Source organism: Dacryopinax primogenitus (assembly GCF_000292625.1).
Source record: "Dacryopinax primogenitus strain DJM-731 SS1 chromosome Unknown DACRYscaffold_14, whole genome shotgun sequence".
Lineage (NCBI taxonomy): Eukaryota > Fungi > Basidiomycota > Dacrymycetes > Dacrymycetales > Dacrymycetaceae > Dacryopinax > Dacryopinax primogenitus.
In genome coordinates, this window is record NW_024467211.1 from 873201 (window position 1) to 892774 (window position 19574).

Below are 19574 nucleotides of genomic sequence, written 5' to 3' on the forward strand. Positions count from 1 at the left end.
GTCAAGCTCATACGCTGTGGTGTCCTGCATGGGTGCACGAAGGACAGGTGACCGTCAGGATCCAAGGGCATCCCGCACCAGTTGCAATGGGTATACGGTATATGATCAAATTACGAGCAGAGTACATTCTACAAAAGCTACAAAGATGAATATAATCCTACACCCCCTCCCCCTCTCAAGTCCATCAAATCACGTAGATGCCAGATGCTAGAAGCTAGGTACTAGATACCCAACCCCTCCCTCTCCCTCCTCTCCCTCTTCTCCCTCCCCAACATCCTACTCTCCCTCACCCCAAACCCTCTCGCAAACACCGTTCTCACTTCTTCCAAACTCAACCCCGCCGTCTCCGGATAACACAGGTAGACGAACACGACCCCTAGCGCACATAGGCCCGCGTACAGGCCAAATGTACCGGCAGTGGTGATCGCTTCCAGTAAACTGAGGTACGTGGCTCCGATGAGCAAGTTCGCGCTCCAGTTCGTTGCTGTCGCTAGCGAGCTACCTAGGCCGCGCACTTCGAGCGAGAAGAGCTCGCCCTGCTGCCAGGGGACGTTCCCCAGCCCGGTGGCGTAGGCCGCGACGTAGATTATCATCGAGAAGAGGACGAGGGCGGACCAGGTCTTGCTATATTGGGCGTTGGGATCTAGGTAGCCTCCTGTGGACTTGGTCATGACTTTCCCGAGCAGGTCAGGGTCAGCTGCGCGAAACGACACGGAACGGAAGGAGGAGAGGGGGGATAAGGTGAGATGAGGGCAAGGACGTACAATAGAACGACACCGCAGCGAGCACCAAGCCCAATACCATCCACGGACTCGAAAGCAACATGATCCTCCTCCTTCCCACTCTATCAATCCACTTTAGCGCCACAAGGGTAAACAAAAAGTTGGTGCCGGCGATGATGAGCCCTACGGCTGTGGGCTGGTCGAACCCTACGGCTTTGAATAGGGAGGCAGAGTAGTACATGAGGGTGTTGAACCCGCATAGTTGTTGGAATGCCTGGAGGCCGCAGGCGACGACTAGCGTGTGGGGTTAGTATGGATGACGACGTTCGGAGCAGGAGCATGGGCAGGGACAGGAGCGGGAGAGAAGGGAGGGGGAGGGACGTACTGAGAGCCCGCCGACGCTCGGGGACAGTAGACATGCTCTTGAGTTTTTCGAATAGCGTGTCCTGCTTTGAGAGCGCTACACTTTCGTGGACACTTGCGCACATGTTTTGAAGCATCTTGTCCACCTGGGCGTCTGTCGCTTGCGCGTAGATGGAGCGGAGGACACGTCGTGCGTCTGGGAGGTTGTCATTCCGGATGAGGATGCGTGCTGGAACGAGTGGTTGTTAGCTTCTATTTGCGGAGGCTGGGGAGGGGGACATGAACATACGAGACTCGGGAAGGAAGGACAAGCACGCTAGTTGTACCCCCGCAGGAACAGCACCAAGCCCGACCATCCACCTCCACCCTCCTGGGACCTGCTCAAACGCAGCCCCGATAGCATAGGCCACCACCTGGCCAAACGTGATCGCAATAACATTGACGGTCACCAGTCTCCCTCTGAGCCTCGTCGGCGCCAGTTCTCCAATATACAGGGGAACGATGCATGCTGCGAGCCCGACGCCCAGACCGACCAGGAAACGGGAACCGACCATGCCGCTCAGGGTGTGGGAGAGGGACTGGCCTAGCGCGCCAGAGATGAAGGTGATGTTGGCCAGGAAGAGCACGGGTTTGCGGCCCGTGTAGTCGGAGATGATCCCTGCGGCGAGACCGCCCAGGAGGGCACCGAGCGTCGTGGAAGAGGTGATGAGTTCCTGCGGTGGGTGAGCGGTGTGATGCTGGGGAGAGGGAGTGCGCACCTTTTGGAAAGCGGACAACTCTGCTGGTCCTAGGTCTCCTGCTATTGATACTAGTGCACCGGAGATAACACCCGTGTCATACCCTGCCCAAATCAGCTCTTTTCTAGGTGTCACACAAACTACTCACCAAACAACAACCCGCCTATAGCTGCAGCACCCACAAGCAGCCAAACGAACCACGTCACCTTCTCCTCCCCATCTACCTCAACTTCAACTTCAACTTCAACTTCCCTCTCTGGGGAAAGGAGCTGTGACCGCGTAGGCTGAAGCAATGAATGTGAGGAATGGGATGCGTCCGAGTCTGTTGAGTTGGGTGTAGGTATTGATAGGCTTGAGGTCATGCTTGGCGCACAGCCAGCAAGAAGGTGGTCGTATGCAGCAGATGGGGAGAAGAAGGGCAGTTGTTGAATTACAGCGTTGAGAGTGTATTAACAGATGGGATGATTGCGGTGCTCAAAAGTTGTCGTACGATAGACATAATGTATTACATCAGCCACAAGTCACGTGCACACATATCCCCGACGCCTCTCAGACGTGCTTCCAGACTTACGATCATCCCTCGCAAGAATCGACTCTCCTCCAGGAGTATTCATCAACATCTTATGGCGTAAATGACAATCATACGCTCAGGGATCACCGGGTGGTCGCTACATCGAAATACAGCTTCGTCTCTTCTTGTATGTACGGCCTGCATGGTCCTCGCAGGGAGGCGTTGGATGGGCTGGGAGTGATGAGGGTTAAGGGGTAAGGGGGAGGCCTTGGCACAACCTCTTGGAGAGAGCTGCTGGGGAGCGCATGCTGGGAAGAGGGAGATCAAGAGATCGGGGGATCGGGGGATGAACGATTGGGAGGAGGGATGGATGGATGGTGGATGGTGGATGAGTTGCTGATGAAGGTGCCGTCTTGTCGTTGGACGAAGTAGCGTCGAACAGAGGGAGATGTTCGGGAATGCAAATTTCTTCATTTCTCTCGCGAGGTGTTATGAGCGGACCTCACCTACCAAACACGACAGTCCCCGTGATCCTATCATCCAATAAAACGTGACCATCCTAAAGCGTATAGGGCGGCTCACACCGAATTCACGCTAATCGATCCAGCGATAGATGTGGACCCTTCCCGCAGGTGAAAAAATAGTCGAGATCGGACACGTGAGGTACACGAGGCGTGAGCCAAGAATAACTGCATTTGACTGGTTTATTCTCTTCTCTACTTGGACATATATGGTTGTGGCACTCGTTACCCGATAACGGGGTATTCTAGAAATACAAGCTAGTCCTTGCGATGAAACGGAAGCTCAGTCCCACCGAGAGAAGAGCGAACAACAGTCCAAATATGAAAGACACAAGGCTAACTATTTTAGTGCCAAACCCCCTTTTCCGCCAATCAACGCCCTTCCCTGTCCGCACTTGATCGCTTCCGAGCGGCGGCGATCTGCACCCAAAAGAAAAGAAAAGTTCCGTGCGACATTTACGTCATTATTCGGTGCTATCCTTTCGCCTTTGACGTCAATGGAAATTGAACTGCGGGTGATATGGCCCTGGGGGTGGGGAGGAGTACAAAAGGGTTGACCAAGGGGGGATGGAATGATTAACTGGACGCTGTGGTCCTTTCATCCCCACCACCACCACCACACCGACAGCAACCAGCTACAGTCAACATGTCCGCCACAGGACAAAACACCTCCAACACAACCAACAACACAAATAGTTTCATATCCGCCCTCGTAATAGGCCTGGTCGTCGCAGGCGTATACCTCGTCGTCTTCTTCCTCCTCCATGCCAAGAACCGCAGGGTATACCAGAGTCGCACGCTCGTAGCTCCAGAGGGGTACGCACCCTCTCCCACCTTCCTCCTCCCTACTCACTCTTCCAACGCAGGAAACGCCCCTCGGTCCTACCGGACAACCCTATCAAATGGTTCTCCGGCATCATATTCGAGCCCGACATCCGCGTGTTCGAGATGAACGGACCTGACGCCTACTTCTTCGTCCGTTTCTGCAGGTTCATGGTCCTCCTCCTCCTTCCCTACTGGGGGCTCACCTGGGTAGTCCTCATGCCCCTCTCAGCCGCACCTCCGAACCTAGGCGCTGCGGGGCTAAACATGTTCACGTTCGGGAACGTCACCGTCTTCGATCGTCGTGCGGGGCATCTGATCGTCTTTGTCCTCTTGCTCGCTTGGAGCCTGTATATGATATACAGGGAATACGAACATTTCCTCGAGCTCAGGCAGGCGTACCTTAATTCCCCTGCGCACGCGGCGACCGCAAGGTCCAGGACGGTGATGGTGAACAACCTCCCGAAGAACGTGGTTAGCGAGGAACGTGTGCGCGAGCTGGCGGCTTTTGTCCCCGGCCCCGTGGAGAGGGTGTGGATGCCACGCGCTGTTAAGCCTTTGCAGAAACTGTACGATGCGAGGAATAACGAGTGCCTCGTTCTCGAGAAGGCGGAGACGAATCTCTCCCAGATGGCAAGCAAGAACGTGCGTAAGAACAAGCTGCCCGAGAAAGCTGCTGCGGCCGAGGACGCGGGTCTGACAGCCAAGTACGTTCCGGAGAAGAAGCTTCCTAGCCATAAGATCGGCACTCTTGCGGATTATACGTTTGGCCTGTTTGGGAAGAAGGTCGATACACTCTCCTACTCGCCTGCGTTTATCAAGGAACAGGACGAGCAGCTCATTTTGGAAAGGCAGAACGTCGATTCCTACAAGCTTGCCAACAGCGCATTCATCCGCTTTACAAGCCAGGCCGATGCACATTTCTTCGCCCAGCAGATCAAGAAGAACACCCTCCGCAAAGACATGGTCGGCGCTTCGACCGAAGTCGTACCGGAAGACATCATCTGGTCCAACCTCTCCATGTCGCCCTACGAACGGCTCGTCCGCACCATCATCTCCTGGTGCGCGACCATCGGGCTGATCATCGCCTGGGCTCCGCTGGTCGCCTTCGTCGGAGTAATTTCCAACGTCTCCACCCTCTGCTCGAGCGTCTCCTTTCTGAGCTGGATCTGCCGGCTCCCCAGCACTGTAGTGGGCATCATCCAGGGCATCCTCCCCCCCGTCCTCCTCGCAATCTTGTTCATGCTCCTCCCTATCGTCCTCCGCATATTCGTAAAGATGCAGGGCGAACCCCGCAACTCGACCGTCCAGCGTAAGCTCTGGTCCCGATTCTGGCTCTTCCAGATCATCCATGGGTTCCTCATCGTCGCCCTTGCCTCTGGCCTTGTATCCGCCTTACAGAACATCAAGGAGACAGCTAGTGAGGCCCCGACACTGCTTGCAAACCATCTCCCAGACTCGGCAATCTTCTTCCTCACTTTCATCCTCACTGTCGTCCTCGGCTCGGCGAGCAAGACCCTCTCCCGCGCTATCCCGTGGGTCATGTCCAAGCTCGCGTTCATCTTCCGCGGAAGCACGCCACGCAAAGCTTACGCCTATGACTGGAAGATGGATAGTATCGAGCTTGCTACCGAATGGCCACCTGTTGCACTCTTAGGCATCATCGGCATCGTCTACAGTGTCATCCAGCCCGTCACAGTCGGCTTCGCAGCAGTGGGGTTCTACCTCCTCTACATGACCTACAAATACATGCTCATATGGAACTGCGACCAGCCGGAGAACCTCGAGACCGGTGGGCTCTACTACCCCAAAGCCCTTGGAGCAGTCTTCGCCGCCCTGTACATAGAAGAGATCTGCCTCGGAGGCCTCTTCTTCCTCTCCGGTCCTGGTGCGGGGGCGATCGGCTGGGCAGGGGGGGCGATCATCGCCCTCTGTTTGGCGGTGACGGCGGTGTTTGAGGTATGGGTAGAATGGAGGTTTGCGAGGCTGTACACGTTTGTAGGCCCTTCTGCCGGGCCGGGGATGCTTGCTGGGCTGGAGAAGAGCGTTTCGGAGGAAGATGACGCGCAGCCATACCCTGGCTCGAACAACGCCAGCTCCGAGCAGGATGCCCCAGACCCCAACACGCACGCATTTGACCACCCAGCACTGTGGAAACCCACACCCCTAATCTGGCTCGCAGCTGATACGCTTGGGATCGCCCAGTCCGAAACGGCACGGTTGGAGGGGGAGGGGCTGAGGGCGTCGACGGAGTATGCGAGTATGGACGAGAAGGGGAAGGTTACTGTGCTGAGGGGGCCCCCGGACGAGCCTTGGTTGGGGGGGCAGGTGGAGTAAACGGTGATTGATGACACTGTTGGGTATGGCTCGGGCAGGGTTGGTCGGCCATCTACTTCTCGAGTTTGGCACGGATGCGACACTCGTCGGGATACAGATGCAGATGCAGATGCAGATGCAGATGCGGGTGTGAGACTCAGCCCTGGTCCGAGAGCGGTTGGTGTGGACTCTCTATTCATAGTTGTAGTACTATACTTGATAATTGAGATAATACATGTGTTTGATGAGTTGTTATACATCAGACAGGATGAGGACTTGGGTAGTGATTTGTGTGGGTCTGTCAAGTATCTGTACCGTGTCTGCGTGGCTTATAAACCCGAGAAATTAGGACCTTTCCTCTTCAGAAATCTTGCGAAATGTCTCAGATGCCCAAGCAGGACTCGAGTGACAAGAAAGTGACGACCACCGACGAGCACGAATGGATCAAGCGCAGTTATAGATCTCATGCAGATATCAAGAAACGACAGGCAAGATCAATATTCTGAGGCATCAGAAAGCTCACGAAAGACTTATACAAGACTGACCTCAACTGGAAGGCGAGGAACTTGTAAGAGTCTCGTGAGATGTCCTCAACCTCAGCAGCAGTCTCTACCCCATGGCCAACCTATCTGTATCGTTGATCCTCGGCTGCGGGCAAGAGGGCGGGAATACCGGTACCAACATATTCAGTCACTGATCCGCCGTGCCCTAATCTGCCAACGTCGGACAAAGCGCTCAGATGGATCAAGCAGTATGTAGCTCTCGCGCAAATATCAAGGGACGACAAATAGGCAGCTGCAGAGACAGGCAAGATTCTGAGGTGTCAGAAAGCTCACAAAGGACTTGTCCAAAATACCTCAACTGGAAGGTGAGGAATTGTACGAGTGTGTCGTGAGATGTCCTCAACCTCAGTTTCTTACCCCAGCCTATCTGCGTCGTGGATTCCTCGGGCAAGATGACCGGAATACTAACATAACCAGTAACTCAAGCGTAGAATGGAGATCTCGCACAGATATCAAGGAACGACAAACAGGCAGCTGCAGAGACAGGCAAGATTCTGAGGTATCAGAAAGCTCACGAACGACTTTTCCAAAACACCTCAACTTCGGAAGTTGAGGAACTTGTAAGATCGTGTCGTGAGATGTCCTCAACCTCAGTTTCTTACCCCAGCGCATCTGTATCGTTGATTCCTCGGGAAGGCAAGATTCAGAGATATCAGAAAGCTCACGAAAGACCTGTACAAAACACCTCAACCCGGAAGGCGAGGAACTTGTAAGCCTGTCGTGAGATGTCTTCAACCCCAGTTTCTTAGCCCATCCTATCCGCATCGTTGATTCCTTGGGCAAGACGGGAATACTAACATATCCAGTAACCGATCGCCCTAATCTGTCAAAGTCGACAAAGCTCTCAGAACGGCAAGTCCGACATCGGCAGTGCAGCTCCACCGGAACCCAGAGCTCCAACACCTCCCAGATGTGTAGCGTGTGCTTACACTGTCAATGTGCAACCTGCGCAGACCCACTACAGGACAGCTGGAGTTGCTGTCTGTCTGTACCATGGCCACTGCTGCCACCCCAAGACTGAAGCGGCCAGCGATCACTTGTTGCCACAGTGCGATCTGGGATCGGATCAGGCAGCACGGCTATCTGTCTCGGCGGGTTGATCACTCGTATACCCACTTCGTTCCTGCAGGCATCCAGCACAACGTTAACCCACAAGCAAGTCACATCCACCACCTCCCTTGCCTTCGATGTCGTCCGTTCTACAGCCGCCTGTCAAGCCTGCATCAAAACGACATCTCCCTATCAGCGTGAATCCTGAGAGAGCCGGTGGGCCTCCTCCATCCACGTCTCGTACCCGGAGTATGCAAGCGCCAGCGATAGTTCCCCCAACTCGCCCTTTGAGGAGCACTAGACCATCGGGGTCGCCGATCATGCCGCTGCCGAACGGCTCGAAGCAGCCTATCTCTTCAGGAAAACCCGAGCCAGCACTGACGCAGGAGAAAGGCAGCACTGTCTCGTTGATCGCAACGAGCCGCCAGTCGCTGTACCAAGAAAGCAGAGCAGACAGCAAGGCCCTCGTCAAGTGTCCATCGACGTCCCACGTCGAACGAATACACCCGGGCCAAACCCGCCGCCCAAAGCTGGCAATCCGGCTCGGCTCGAAGGCGCTGTCGGGGAATGTGACCGATACGGAGCGTGCCGGATTTTGGGCGCGTACCGGCATTCTGCAGTCGTGGATTGCGCTGGGCTCACATGCGGAGAACTCATCCATAAGCTTAAGCCTATATGAGCTCATATATACACGACCGTCTTATGGTTCTATTTTCGATCCTCCAGGTAGTGAATCATGCTAATGACTTGTAGTATTAATGTTATTTATTTCCAAACTGCACACACTGTAGGTGCTTCATAGGACGTGTGCAACAGCAGTACCTTAATGGTACTCGACGTGGAAGTGTAATGACAGCCTCCTGGCAGCCAAAAGAACGAGGCTAACTCCAACCCGGCAGTACAAAGAGATCAAACAACAGATAACAAATCAAGTCACCCTACAGTTACATATCACCACGGCCCTCTCATCGCCAGACGATAATCGGCTTGATCGTCTGGCCAGAGATCATCTCCTTCACAGCGGTGTCAATCTCCTCCGGTTTGTAGTGCTTCGTGAGCTTGTCGAGCGGGAACCGGCCAGCACGGTATTCCTCCACCAGCTTGGGGAGGTACTACCCGTACTCGTAAGTTTCTAGCAGCAGACAGAAGGTAAGGCGCTCACTTCGGATGTGTAGGCATCGCCCATCGCTACGCCGATAATAGACGCACCGCTCTTGATCATCGTATCTACCTCGACCTCGACCTTGTCCGTCCCTGTCGTGCCTACGATCCCCACTTTTCCAAGCTTGTATACAGAGTTGATAGCTTGCAGCTTGACAGTGTTATTCGCGGTAGTCTCAACGCTGTAATTCACTCCTCCGTTCGACAGCGCCCGGATAGCACCTACGACGTCCTTCTCCTGCTTGCCGATGATCGTGTGCGTCGCCCCAAGTTCTAGGGCGAGCGCGAGACGGGAATCGTCGATGTCTACCGCGATGATAGGTGAGAGACCGCGTGATTTGGCAGCGAAGATGGCCCCAAAGCCTACGCCGCCCATGCCGAAGACTGCGATGGAGCCAGGGGCCGTCGCGGCGAAGATGTTGTCTACCGTGCCCGCACCTGGCAGGAATTTAGTTGGGGGAAGGGCCCATGGGAGAAGACATACCAGTCATAAGACCGCACCCGAGAGGTGCAAGCAGCCTCATCTCATCCTCCGTCAACCTATCAACCTTAACACAGCTGGCAGCGCAAACCACCGAGTCCCTCGCAAAGCTGCTCTGGCCAAAGAAGCCCATCTCCACCCGTCCCTGCTCGTTCGCTGCTCGAGGGGTCTTGTCAGGTCGCTGGGAACCGAAGTTTACTGCGTGGAAGGTCTCGCAGTAGGCGGTGTGGTGGGACTTACAGGCGCGGCAGGTGCCGCACGAAGTGAAGGAGAGGAGTACGCCGTCGCCTGGAGCAACGTTGGTTACAGAGCTCCCGACGCCTTTGACGATACCACTGCCTACAGATGTTCATTAACATTTGTTCTCGATCTAGTAAGGCTGGAAGAAGGCGCACCTTCATGACCCACCACGATGGGAAACCCTCCAACAGGTAGGAAGCCATGCTCTACGATAAGATCGGTATGACATATCCCACTTGCGTACATCTCCACCAGCACCTCGTCTTTCTCGATTTCCTCTAACTGGATCTTCTCCAATGCAAATCCCGACCCGGGCTTGGTGATAACGAGCGCATCAGTAGATAATCCCATATTCGATGTTGGTATTGATTGGCTAGCTAGTCGACCGGTGGTATAGAAGGGCCTGGCGCTCGAGTTGATAAAACAGTTGGGGATGGCAGGACGCCCAGCCAGGGATGTTATATGACCACCCGGAGATGCTCCCTTTGCATATGAGCGGTCAACTCGGGCGAAGGAATGATGACCCGTCCCCGACGCTGACGGCAAAACGCTCATCCGGGGCAACCCCCACATCAACGCCCTCGAATGCGCTCTCCCGAAACCGATCGACGGGGATGCCATTGAACGCAGTGCAGATGCGGTGGGTCGGCTGGTCTTGAATGGTCATTGTTGTTGTCGGATTGTACAGGCTATATGGGTGACAAGCCGTCGAGGACGGACAGACAAATGGGTAAGACGGTGTCCCCTGTACGCAACAGCGAAATGAATTAAGGCAAAACTATAATCAGGCACATCGGCGGTCCCTTTGTTACGTATTTCTATTTTCCCACCATCATGGGGTATGGCTGCTGTAATTCATATCCCCACACTGCATAGATAAGCCATTCAAAGCATCAAGGCGCCAATTTGATACGGGTTTGATTTCACTTGATTGTGTTGGAAATCACTCTTGAGGGTTCCAGATCCAAGCGTTTCCACCGTCGGCAAAGCGCTAGGCGTGTCGATTGGATTTCGATATCGCATCTGGCGAGTCATTAGCTTCTGGGCCGAATTTGAAGTACTCGTTCAAAGAGGGGGACTTTGTTTCTTTTGATGTGTTGATCAGATGTAATTATACTTCTTAATAGGTTGTACACATGGGACATATGACACACTAAAAAAGAGCAAATGCAATAAGCATGATTACGCAGAATAACAGTTACTTTTGCAGACTCATTGCCCTTGAGAAGTGATTTACACCAGCAGCCAAAATGGTGGATAGCACAAACTTCAAGGACCATCTGCTACAGAAGCGCTCATTTTCGACCATCGGCTGGTTGAATCCCGACATCCACTGATGACGACGAGCTCTCAGGTTGATCTTCTCATGGTTCCTCACTTCCAGAAGTCATCTCGGAGAGTAAGTCCCCCCCAAGACGTGGGGCATATCGCAAGTCATCGGTGGGATCACATCGAACGCACCGTAGTAAGGATGAATCCCTTGGATGATCACCAGCACTGTATCGAATAGAATTTCAGAGAGTGTTGTGCCCACACGTGATCCCGGCACTTGCCGTCCAATATTTTGTGCACCAGGCCGAACTTGCGGGCGCCGAAGGATATCCGGTATATATGAACTCGGTGCCTCTCCAACCCAAGTCATGAGAGTCGTGAATTGCAAGACGTATAGCCAGTCCAGGTACCTATGCTATAACATCCACCAATCCAAACATTGTCAGTAAAAAAAAAGAATCATATTGCCAGTACTTCATCGTGCGTATCCATCCCCTTCCAAGCCAACAAAGACAGGGGCCGTTATTCTTCAGAAGCTTAAAGTTCATGCGAATCCTTCCCGAGCCCCTATCCCAATCCAAGCGTATAAGGCGGCGGTCCTTCTGGCAAGAGGAGGCTTGTCCTGTTCAGCTCAGCACTCTGTGCTGCCAGATCCAACCCATGCATTTCCGGCGCTCTCTCTGCACTCTCCCGACTCCGCCTACCCGCTTCCTCTCTAAGTCCTTCCCATCTCACGCACTCCTCTCTCTCCTCTACTCTCTCCTCTAGCCTCCTTAGCTCCCCAACTACCTTCTCCAACCTCACCCGCTTCCCATACGCTAAGATCCCCAGCTCTTCTTTCATCACCCTCAGGTCTAGCGACAAGAGCACGTCGCCGGAGATATCGTGCGCCAGCATTGCGGATTGGACGGAGCTGTCAAACCCCCGCTTAGAGAGGTGTGAGACGACGTAGTCCGTTGTCCAGGACGAGGGGATACCGGGGTGGTTGATCGTCTTCAAGTGCTCGGGCTCCGCAGCAAGGGGGAAGGGTTCGGGAGGGGGGAGGTGGGGTGGGGTGACGGGGAGGGCAGGGGAAAGACGGGGGGGAGTGGGTACGCCGGAGAATGGGCTACCCATGGGAGGGGAGAGCAGCGGGCCTGGGTGCTGCAGCGGGATCTGGACTGACATGGGCCTTGGGCTTGAGGCCGGGATGGGGATAGGGTTGGGAAGGGTCATCGGTTGCGGATGGGAGGGAGTCGCTGTCCCTGCACTTGCTGGGCTCGCTAGAGGTGGATGTGCATGTGGGGGCGAGGGAGGGACAGCGATAAAGTCGCTTGGGAATACTCCGCCCGTGGTGCTGGAGGACGCTGGTGACAGCGGCAAACTGGCGAGCGTCATCGTACTAGGCGACTTCGGCGTTCCGGGTGAGAGAGGGGTATGCAGTCCGGACACGGCTGAGATGGCGGGTGATGCCATCGGATGCGGGTAGACCCACGGTGGGGAGGGCATAGGGAGCAATGTACCCGTGTCGGTGCCGTTTCCCGTTACTGGTGTGAGAGGCCGTGGATGCGGCAATGCCAGTGAGGCTGAAGGGGAGGAGAACGTCGGCAAGCTCATGCGCGAGGGCGTGTTAGCCCTCTGGAGCTTGGGCCGCGCATGCATATGCCCTGTCGGGCAACTCGACCTGGTGCCTTCCTCCTCAGCCAACTCGGCAGACCGCGCACGCCCGTATCTCCCACCGTTGCTGTTGTTGCTACCGGGAGTCTGGGAGCCGTGCCCGGCTTTGCGCACACTTGTTGCTGGACGCAGGCCTACGGGCACGTCCGCTTTGTAGGGCGAGGTATGATTGACAGGGAAGATCCCTACGTCGCCTGCTCGATTTCGGCCCTGCACTCACATCAGCCTGTAAGCACTGACAACTGCTGAGAACAGTGACGTACACGCCACCATCCATCGGCGAACTCGTCGTCCTTGTCGAGCACGTCGATCCTCTCCCCTGCGCGGAATGAGATCTCATCCTCGTCCGAAGCCACAAAGTCGAAGAGAGCGTAGACGAATCCTGTACTGTACATGGGGGATATACCGGCTGAGGGTGGAGACGCTGTTGGAAAGATATAAGTTGCTGGTGGTATGCTCAGTGTCGCCACAGGATATCGATCGACGTTCCTGTTCCAATCAACGCGGTCCTTCAGTAGTCCTTCAACCGGGGGCGATGCGATTCTTCCTCTTTCTTATACAAATACGATGCGAGTCAACCGTTGTCACAAAATATATCAGAGAACATTCAAGCACTTTGTGAGTGCTGAGTAGGTATGTTGTTATGAGAGGGTCGGGGAATTGAAGGATGATAACCAGGAATGGATGATTATTCCGCTTTCCCGCTTCACTTTTGACATATTTGGTGCCGATTGAACATATACACGAGGCAATAATGTGGATAACAGGCACAGCACGACATGTGATTGAATCACTGTAATTATTATCAGCAGGAACGAATATTTGGCCAGGTGACATTATTCTTCTTTGTAATAATTGCACATGTTGCAGCAAACAGTGAAGAGTCCAGAAGTGTTCATAAAAATAAGATCACCTACTTGCCAATAGCTTGCGGGTATGCAAACACTCCATTAGAATCCACCTCCTGCTTGATCGTCAACAGCCTCTGGTAGTTCGTCCCATAGTATGCCGAGTGCCACTGGCTATCCGTAAGCCTATCATCCACATAATTCGGGTAATAGTCCAGCGGCACAGTCCTGTTTTGCGCCAGAGCGTTGAACATCCCGTCGACGAATGTGAATCCCTCGTCCGGATAGGGCGGGAGGAAGTTCGAGGACGAAGCGTAGAGCTGGAAAGTGAGCAGGCCCTGCCGGTTCCCATAGGCCGTCGAGTCCTCCGGGTGCTGACAGATCGAACTCTGCGCACCGCCGTACAGCTCCACCTCGACAAACCAGTTGGTGTTGCTCCCCGGGCCCTGGGTGTTGAGGTAGTCGATGAACGCCTCTGCGTCTGCGTTACTGAGCAGCCCAGTAGAAGGCACAATAGCAGACTTGGCGTAAAACGTATCCGTGACATCTGGCGCGCTGGTGCTCAGCGTCCCAGACCCACCTACGGCAATGAGGTAGTCCAGCCAGCCCAGTTCCTGCACGCTCTGGGTTGACGGTTCTGGGAGCGTATTGAGCAGGGGGCCGAGGGCCGTGTCCAGGTCGGTGGAGGAACCGATGTACGCGCCGGTGTAGGACCACCCGTCCGAGCCGATGACCATCTCCATCCCTATCTTTGAGTCGGCGTTCTCGCCATAGGTTTGGAGGGCGAGGAGTGCCTGAGCAGCAGGAGCCGAGAAGGCGTAGGTGAAGTAGCTGATCGTTTCCGGTGCGGTGAGGGTAGAGAACGTGTAGCTGAGCGCGACGCCAAAGGAGGGCGCGCTGCCCCTTATGGCCCAGAAGATATCCGGATACGAGTCCGCACTGACGGAGACGACTGTGCCGTTAGCAAGGACGAGCTCGGCGCCGATCATCCGGTCAAGAGTGAGCCCCCATTCGCGGGACTGGAAACCGTATCCTCCGAAACCGGCGTGACCGCCCACACCGACGTAGGGGCATGTCCCGTGGGGGCAGCGCCCGCTGGCCTTGGTTGTACAGCTGTGTCCCTACCTCCCCCAGGCGCAGGCCAGTGCCGACGATCGCATGCCCCGAAGAGGTGTCGAGGGATACGGTGTTGAAGTTGGACAGGTCGACGACGAGGAAGCCGTCTGCTCCGCCCAGGCCGTAGGCGGCGTAACTGTGCCCACCACTACGTGCGGAGACGGGGACTCCGGCGTCAGCCGCGCACTGAACAGCCGCACTTGCCTCTGCGGAGGTTGAGGGGTAGACGACTGCCGCTGGCTGGTAGGTGTATCGCAGGTTGAAGGCTGCGATAGCGCTCGACCAGCTGGAAGAGGAGGAAGTGACGAACGACGCGCCGGAGGAAGAGAGGCAAGAGTCGAGGTCGGCTCTTCCGGACGGGAGGGCAGAGACGAGCCCCACGAACAGGGAGAGGAAGACGACTGGGAAGGCCATGTAAACTTGTCCGTTGGTTGTATGCTGTTCCGCAAAGGCCGTACATTTATACCTCGTCCGACTCACAGCTCATCTCGAGGATGCTGCGAGCGCATCAACTGTTCCGAACGCAGAACTCCGGGCATCACGGCCCTCCCTCCTGGCAAAACACGAGAAGCCCAACCCAGGCACAGAGAAAACTAGTGGGGAACAAACTCGGCCGCTCTTCCGCTCGCAGTCAGCGAGAAGACCTTGCCGCCCGCATGACGCACTGAAGTAGAGATGGCCTGGGAAAGACAAGGGATTCAGAACCCATGAGGATGTGCGTGCACTGCTCTGCTTTCTGACCGATCAGCCGGAACTGGAATCCTTCTCCATACAAAGAGCTGAAGGTGTCGACGGGCTATTCTGGGAACTGCCCTTGTACACCGGACGAGGAGTCACGGATTGCGAAGAGCGGTGCGTATCAGAGAATGGTCGTGTGCATGGAGAGCACAGCCGGCTGTACGTTGTATGCTGTACGTTGAACGAGGATGTTCCGAGTTGATGAGCGAATGGTGCAATACGTGTACTGGGCGGAACGAGGACACCACCAGCGGAAATCAGCTTTCGCATTAGAATCCAACAAAAGGACCAAAAGCTGAGTTTTCAGAGGGCCGACGGACTCGGAAGAACCAACCCCGAGCGTGGGCTTGGAGACGAGCAAAGCAACGATAAATTGTAGCAAAGCGATCTTGTGCAGCAATACCTCCGGGATATCGATGTTCGTTGATACGAGTAGTATCCATAGTTTCTCCGATTCGGGCCGCATGCTTGGGCCGCTGACTAGCTTGTAATATTTTTGGCACGGTCGGATCAGAGGAGCGGATGACCGACTGGGTCGGGTTCGGAGAGCCAGCTCCAATCCGACTTGTGCCCGGCTCAAGGCGCAAACCCAGATTTCTGGTACTAGCACAGTGCTGTTTTGGAGCGAGCGCATCAGCAGAAGATCGTAAGATAGGATGAGGACTACCGCTTGGAGGACGTGCCCGAGAGAGGGACAGACAAGATCAGTAAATGAGACAAGCGGGTGACGAGAGCGCTAGCAAACCGAGCGCTGGTCTGTCAGCGTGTACGCTGGTATGTTATGGAGAGCGCATGTCCAGGCTGCGTGGTACACGGAAGGGAGGAAGGGGTTGATAGGCCGTCCACTTTGTGCAGCTCAGTGCTGTCGGTCATGTGACAGGCATCCTAACCTAAATTCCCGACTAATTAGTTAGTTTTAGTAGAGTCGATGACGTACACATGGATGAAATGCAAGGTCAGACTGATATCAGATGAGAGTATATGATATACAGAACTGAGTAGGGGCTCCCAATCGAACCAGCAAACGACCAAGCCCAGTCACTGGTAGCCAACTTCCTCCTCTTCCAGCTCAAAGTCCAGCTCGAAATCGAACCTAAAACTCCCCTGCTCTTTCTCCTTCTCCTTCTGCACGACCCTTTCCTTCCTCTCCCTCACCTTGCTGCCTTCCCCTTCCCCTTCCCTACCAACAGGAACCGGGCCCAGTTTGGCCAACGCTTCCCTCAGCAAACCCGGCTCGTTCTCCTCAAGCAGGTTTACAAACCTCCCATACAACCCCGCGCGGTACGCGTCCCCACTCTCATCCTCCTCCCCCTCGCAGCACTCGTCTCTTCTCTTTGGGTCCTTGAACCCCGACACTTGGCCCGGCTTGTCCCTCATGAACTTTAGGACCTTGTGCAGCTCGTGCTGGGATACGAAGTTTTGTGTAACGGCAATGCACGGGGTGAGGTTGACGACCAGGTGCCACCAGCCGCTTGGTCTGCGTTCCGTTAGCCCGGGCCAAAGTACAAGCAGGGGAAGGGAGGGGAGCATACACGTATACCACATCCCCCTCTCTCTGCAGGCCTATACGCATCAGCCCCGCGCCCTCCCTGCCCTGGGGCCCAAACCTCCTCCACCCTTCTTTCAAATACGCTTCTACCCATTCCCCTACCCCCACGGGGCCCGTCACCTCCCCTTCGTCGGGGCTCACGTATACCCCAGGGGGGGTGCATTGGGGAGGGAAGAAGACCCACGCTTTTGTCCCTTTGAGAGAGGCGTTCCATGCGCTTGTGGAGTTTGGATCGAGGTGGAACGTGGAGCCTGAATGGGCTGGACCGGCGATCTGTGTCCGAACCGCATTAGCATTAGTATTGGGTGAGAGGAGAGGGGGGGAAACACACAAGCCAGCGATAATCCGGCCGTTCAGAGCCGAAGAGGTCAAACAAGTCCTCTCCAAACACCTCGAACGGTTTGTACTCCTCCCCCATCCCCGACGCGCTCTCCACAAACCCCGAGTCGAACATGTACAGCGGGGTGTCCTCCCCCGCGCAGTTGGAGGCGTATCGCTCGTATTCCGCGAACGTGCATGAGAGGGCTTCGGCCTGCAGCCTTACAGAGGGGAACCGGTTTGCCAGGGAAGAGAGGGACCATTTGTGGGAAGGGTGGGTGTATGCGGCCCAGGTCTCTAGGGCGCCGGTGAGGATCACGGGTTCCCCTGGTGCGGCGTAGTGCGCTGCGAACTCTGCGGGTGAGAGGGAGGTGTAAGGTCTGCGAGGGATGTTCTGTTTCTTGCTGGGGAAGTAGTGGTGCAACGGGAGAGAAGCGCATAACTGAGGCTGGTAGAGGACGTCGGAGAAGATCCCTCTGCAGCTTATGCCGTCTGTTGGCCAGATGGGAAGGTCAGGTGCATGCCCCAAGCGCGTTAAGAACGTTTTCCGCCAAGTGCCCTGCCAGCGCCCGAGTTTCCCCTCCGAGAGAGAGACGTAGTGTTCCTTCCAGAGAGGCTCATGTAGTGCGAAGGCGAAACATGCCTTTGATACGGCGGAAAGAGAGAGCAAGTCGGACGGTGAGAAGAGGGAGAAGAGGTAGAGGATGAGCTCGTCTGGTAGACGACGGAGTGTGCCGAGTGAGCAGGGAAGAGAGGGACGACCGAGGTAGTTGCCTAGTGGGAGGATACCGTATAGTGCTACAGGAGTGAACTTGAGCTTCTTGTGTTGAGGAGAGGGAGAGGGCGACCGAGGTCTGGTGGGCACAGGCATGTCGTTTACAGCAGGAGGGAGAGAAAAGTAAGGGTCGATATGTGCACTAAATTTTGGTAACACCGACATAAAACACGATTATACCGGTTATTAAAGACTATATTACACGACAAACATTTATAAAGGAACGCGGGACTCCCCGACATTAGATATCGTGCATATGACACATTTACAAAACCAAAAAGAAAAATATCACCCCTGCGCACAAAATGTGACGTACTCCCCTCATCGCACGTATAGCATCTATGTCATAAACACTTCAGCCACCTAACGAGCTGCGTAGCCCTGCTAAACACTGCTCAGACAAGCTGGTTGGGTGCTGCTGGAGGAAATGGGAGAAATGAGGAACTAGGTCGCAGCAACTAGGTCGTCTGATGTCACACATGACCCAACATAGCAGATCCCCCAGTAAGCCTCGTGTGTGGCTATCAAAGACTAGCATAAAAACTGTCGGCGGGCATGGGGATAAGAGAACCCAAGTAGGATGACACCCGCGAGAGGAGGGTCCGCTGAGGTGACACACGATCCACAGACGAGAACGAATCAGTACTGTGGATGCTGAGCTGTCCAGCTGGGATCGTGTGTCGCAGTCAGATACCGTCCAAAAGGAGCGCAGGAGCGCAGAGAGCAGAGAAGTGCGGTGCAGCAGCCGGGGGGATAGCTAGGGTTGAGAGGGAGGGAAGGGAAGAAGTCGAGACGCGCGAGCGAAGAAGAGAATGCGACATACTAAGAGCGAGCTCAAAGTATCGGCATCATCCAGCTCGCGCGTTTACAACTTCTTCCACACCACTAGCAGAAGATCCAGAATCCGGATAGCACGTGTAGGGAGACAGCGAGGAAGTGGACAATAGGCTGATGCGACACACCTGGCATGGTTCCTGTCATCAGCAGAGGCTGAACGTTCCAGGGATCGCGTGTCGCAGTCAGAGACCGTCCAAAAGTCCAAAGGACCCAGGAGCGCAGGAGCGCAGAGAGCCGAGAGGTGCGGTGCAGCAGCTGGAGGATTAGCTAGGGTTGAGCAGAGGGAGGGAAGGCGAAGGCGAAGGGGAGGGGAAGGCATCGAGACGCGCGAGCGAAGAAAGCGCACTTCCAAAAGAGCGAACTTAGTGCATCCTTCATCTCAGCTCGCGCATTTACGATTTCTTCTGTACCCATAGGCAGAAGCGGAAGGTCCAAAAGCCGGATAGCACGTGTGGGAGACGGGGAGAGAAAGTGGACGATCGGCTGATGTTACACACCATTAACAGATGGAGAACGAATCAGCACCCACAGTGCTGAGCCTCCAGCTGGGATCGCGTGTCGCCACCAGATACCCTCCAGAACGGGCCAAGAGAGCGTAGAGGCGGAGAGATAAGGTGCAACAGATAGCAGCAACAGCTGTACAAGCGTTGGGAAGGGGGGGAAGAAGTGGGACGCGCGAGCGAAACAGAGGAAGGCGGAGCGCACTAATAAACTTAGAAGCGTCCTCAGCTCGGTTCGCGCGTTGACGACTTCTTCCGGTCCGTACCCGGAATCATAGTCAGATGCACAGATGCACGTAGGAGTCTAGGGTCTGCTGAGGGACACACGATCACAGATTGGGAGAATCAGTACTGCAGTGCAGGTGCCGAGCACTCCGGCTGGCATTGTGTGTAGTTGTCAGAGAACTGCAATAGACTAGAGAGGAAGACAAGCGGTGGTGGAACCACGTGGAGAGTCTGCTGAGGGAACACACCATTA

The 19574-nt window shown here is 55.2% G+C and overlaps 6 protein-coding genes across 6 annotated transcripts; 2 read left to right on the forward strand and 4 right to left on the reverse strand.

Moving 5' to 3' along the window:
* Positions 1–156: 156 nt before the first annotated feature.
* DACRYDRAFT_23594 (general substrate transporter) lies at positions 157–2221 on the reverse strand. Its single transcript, XM_040773301.1, has 6 exons — positions 1971–2221; positions 1844–1926; positions 1375–1798; positions 1108–1314; positions 765–1016; positions 157–673 (listed from the first exon to the last, which is right to left on the reverse strand). The coding sequence occupies exons 1-6, from the start codon at positions 2182–2184 to the stop codon at positions 222–224; spliced, it is 1632 nt and encodes a 543-aa protein (XP_040626985.1). The 5' UTR covers positions 2185–2221; the 3' UTR covers positions 157–221.
* A 1259-nt stretch (positions 2222–3480) lies between these two features.
* On the forward strand, positions 3481–6225 carry DACRYDRAFT_23595 (DUF221-domain-containing protein). Its single transcript, XM_040773302.1, has 2 exons — positions 3481–3670; positions 3721–6225. The coding sequence occupies exons 1-2, from the start codon at positions 3501–3503 to the stop codon at positions 6011–6013; spliced, it is 2463 nt and encodes an 820-aa protein (XP_040626986.1). The 5' UTR covers positions 3481–3500; the 3' UTR covers positions 6014–6225.
* Positions 6226–7742: 1517 nt separating this feature from the next.
* Positions 7743–8348, forward strand: DACRYDRAFT_109512 (uncharacterized protein; the record flags this gene model as incomplete). Its single annotated transcript, XM_040768891.1, has 1 exon — positions 7743–8348. The coding sequence occupies one exon, from the start codon at positions 7743–7745 to the stop codon at positions 8346–8348; it is 606 nt and encodes a 201-aa protein (XP_040626987.1).
* A 33-nt stretch (positions 8349–8381) lies between these two features.
* DACRYDRAFT_23596 (zinc-containing alcohol dehydrogenase) lies at positions 8382–9843 on the reverse strand. The gene is made up of 4 exons (XM_040773303.1): positions 9643–9843; positions 9251–9586; positions 8768–9204; positions 8382–8717 (listed from the first exon to the last, which is right to left on the reverse strand). The coding sequence occupies exons 1-4, from the start codon at positions 9836–9838 to the stop codon at positions 8571–8573; spliced, it is 1116 nt and encodes a 371-aa protein (XP_040626988.1). The 5' UTR covers positions 9839–9843; the 3' UTR covers positions 8382–8570.
* Positions 9844–11233: 1390 nt separating this feature from the next.
* Positions 11234–14793, reverse strand: DACRYDRAFT_117678 (uncharacterized protein; the record flags this gene model as incomplete). The annotated part of the gene is made up of 4 exons (XM_040770432.1): positions 11234–12625; positions 12679–12904; positions 13333–14282; positions 14389–14793. 4 exons carry the CDS (start codon positions 14791–14793, stop codon positions 11327–11329), a joined length of 2880 nt encoding a protein of 959 aa, XP_040626989.1. The 3' UTR covers positions 11234–11326.
* A 1283-nt stretch (positions 14794–16076) lies between these two features.
* DACRYDRAFT_117679 (Clavaminate synthase-like protein) lies at positions 16077–17855 on the reverse strand (the record flags this gene model as incomplete). The annotated part of the gene is made up of 3 exons (XM_040770433.1): positions 16077–16594; positions 16650–16939; positions 16998–17855. 3 exons carry the CDS (start codon positions 17853–17855, stop codon positions 16156–16158), a joined length of 1587 nt encoding a protein of 528 aa, XP_040626990.1. The 3' UTR covers positions 16077–16155.
* Between the last annotated feature and the right edge of the window lie 1719 nt (positions 17856–19574).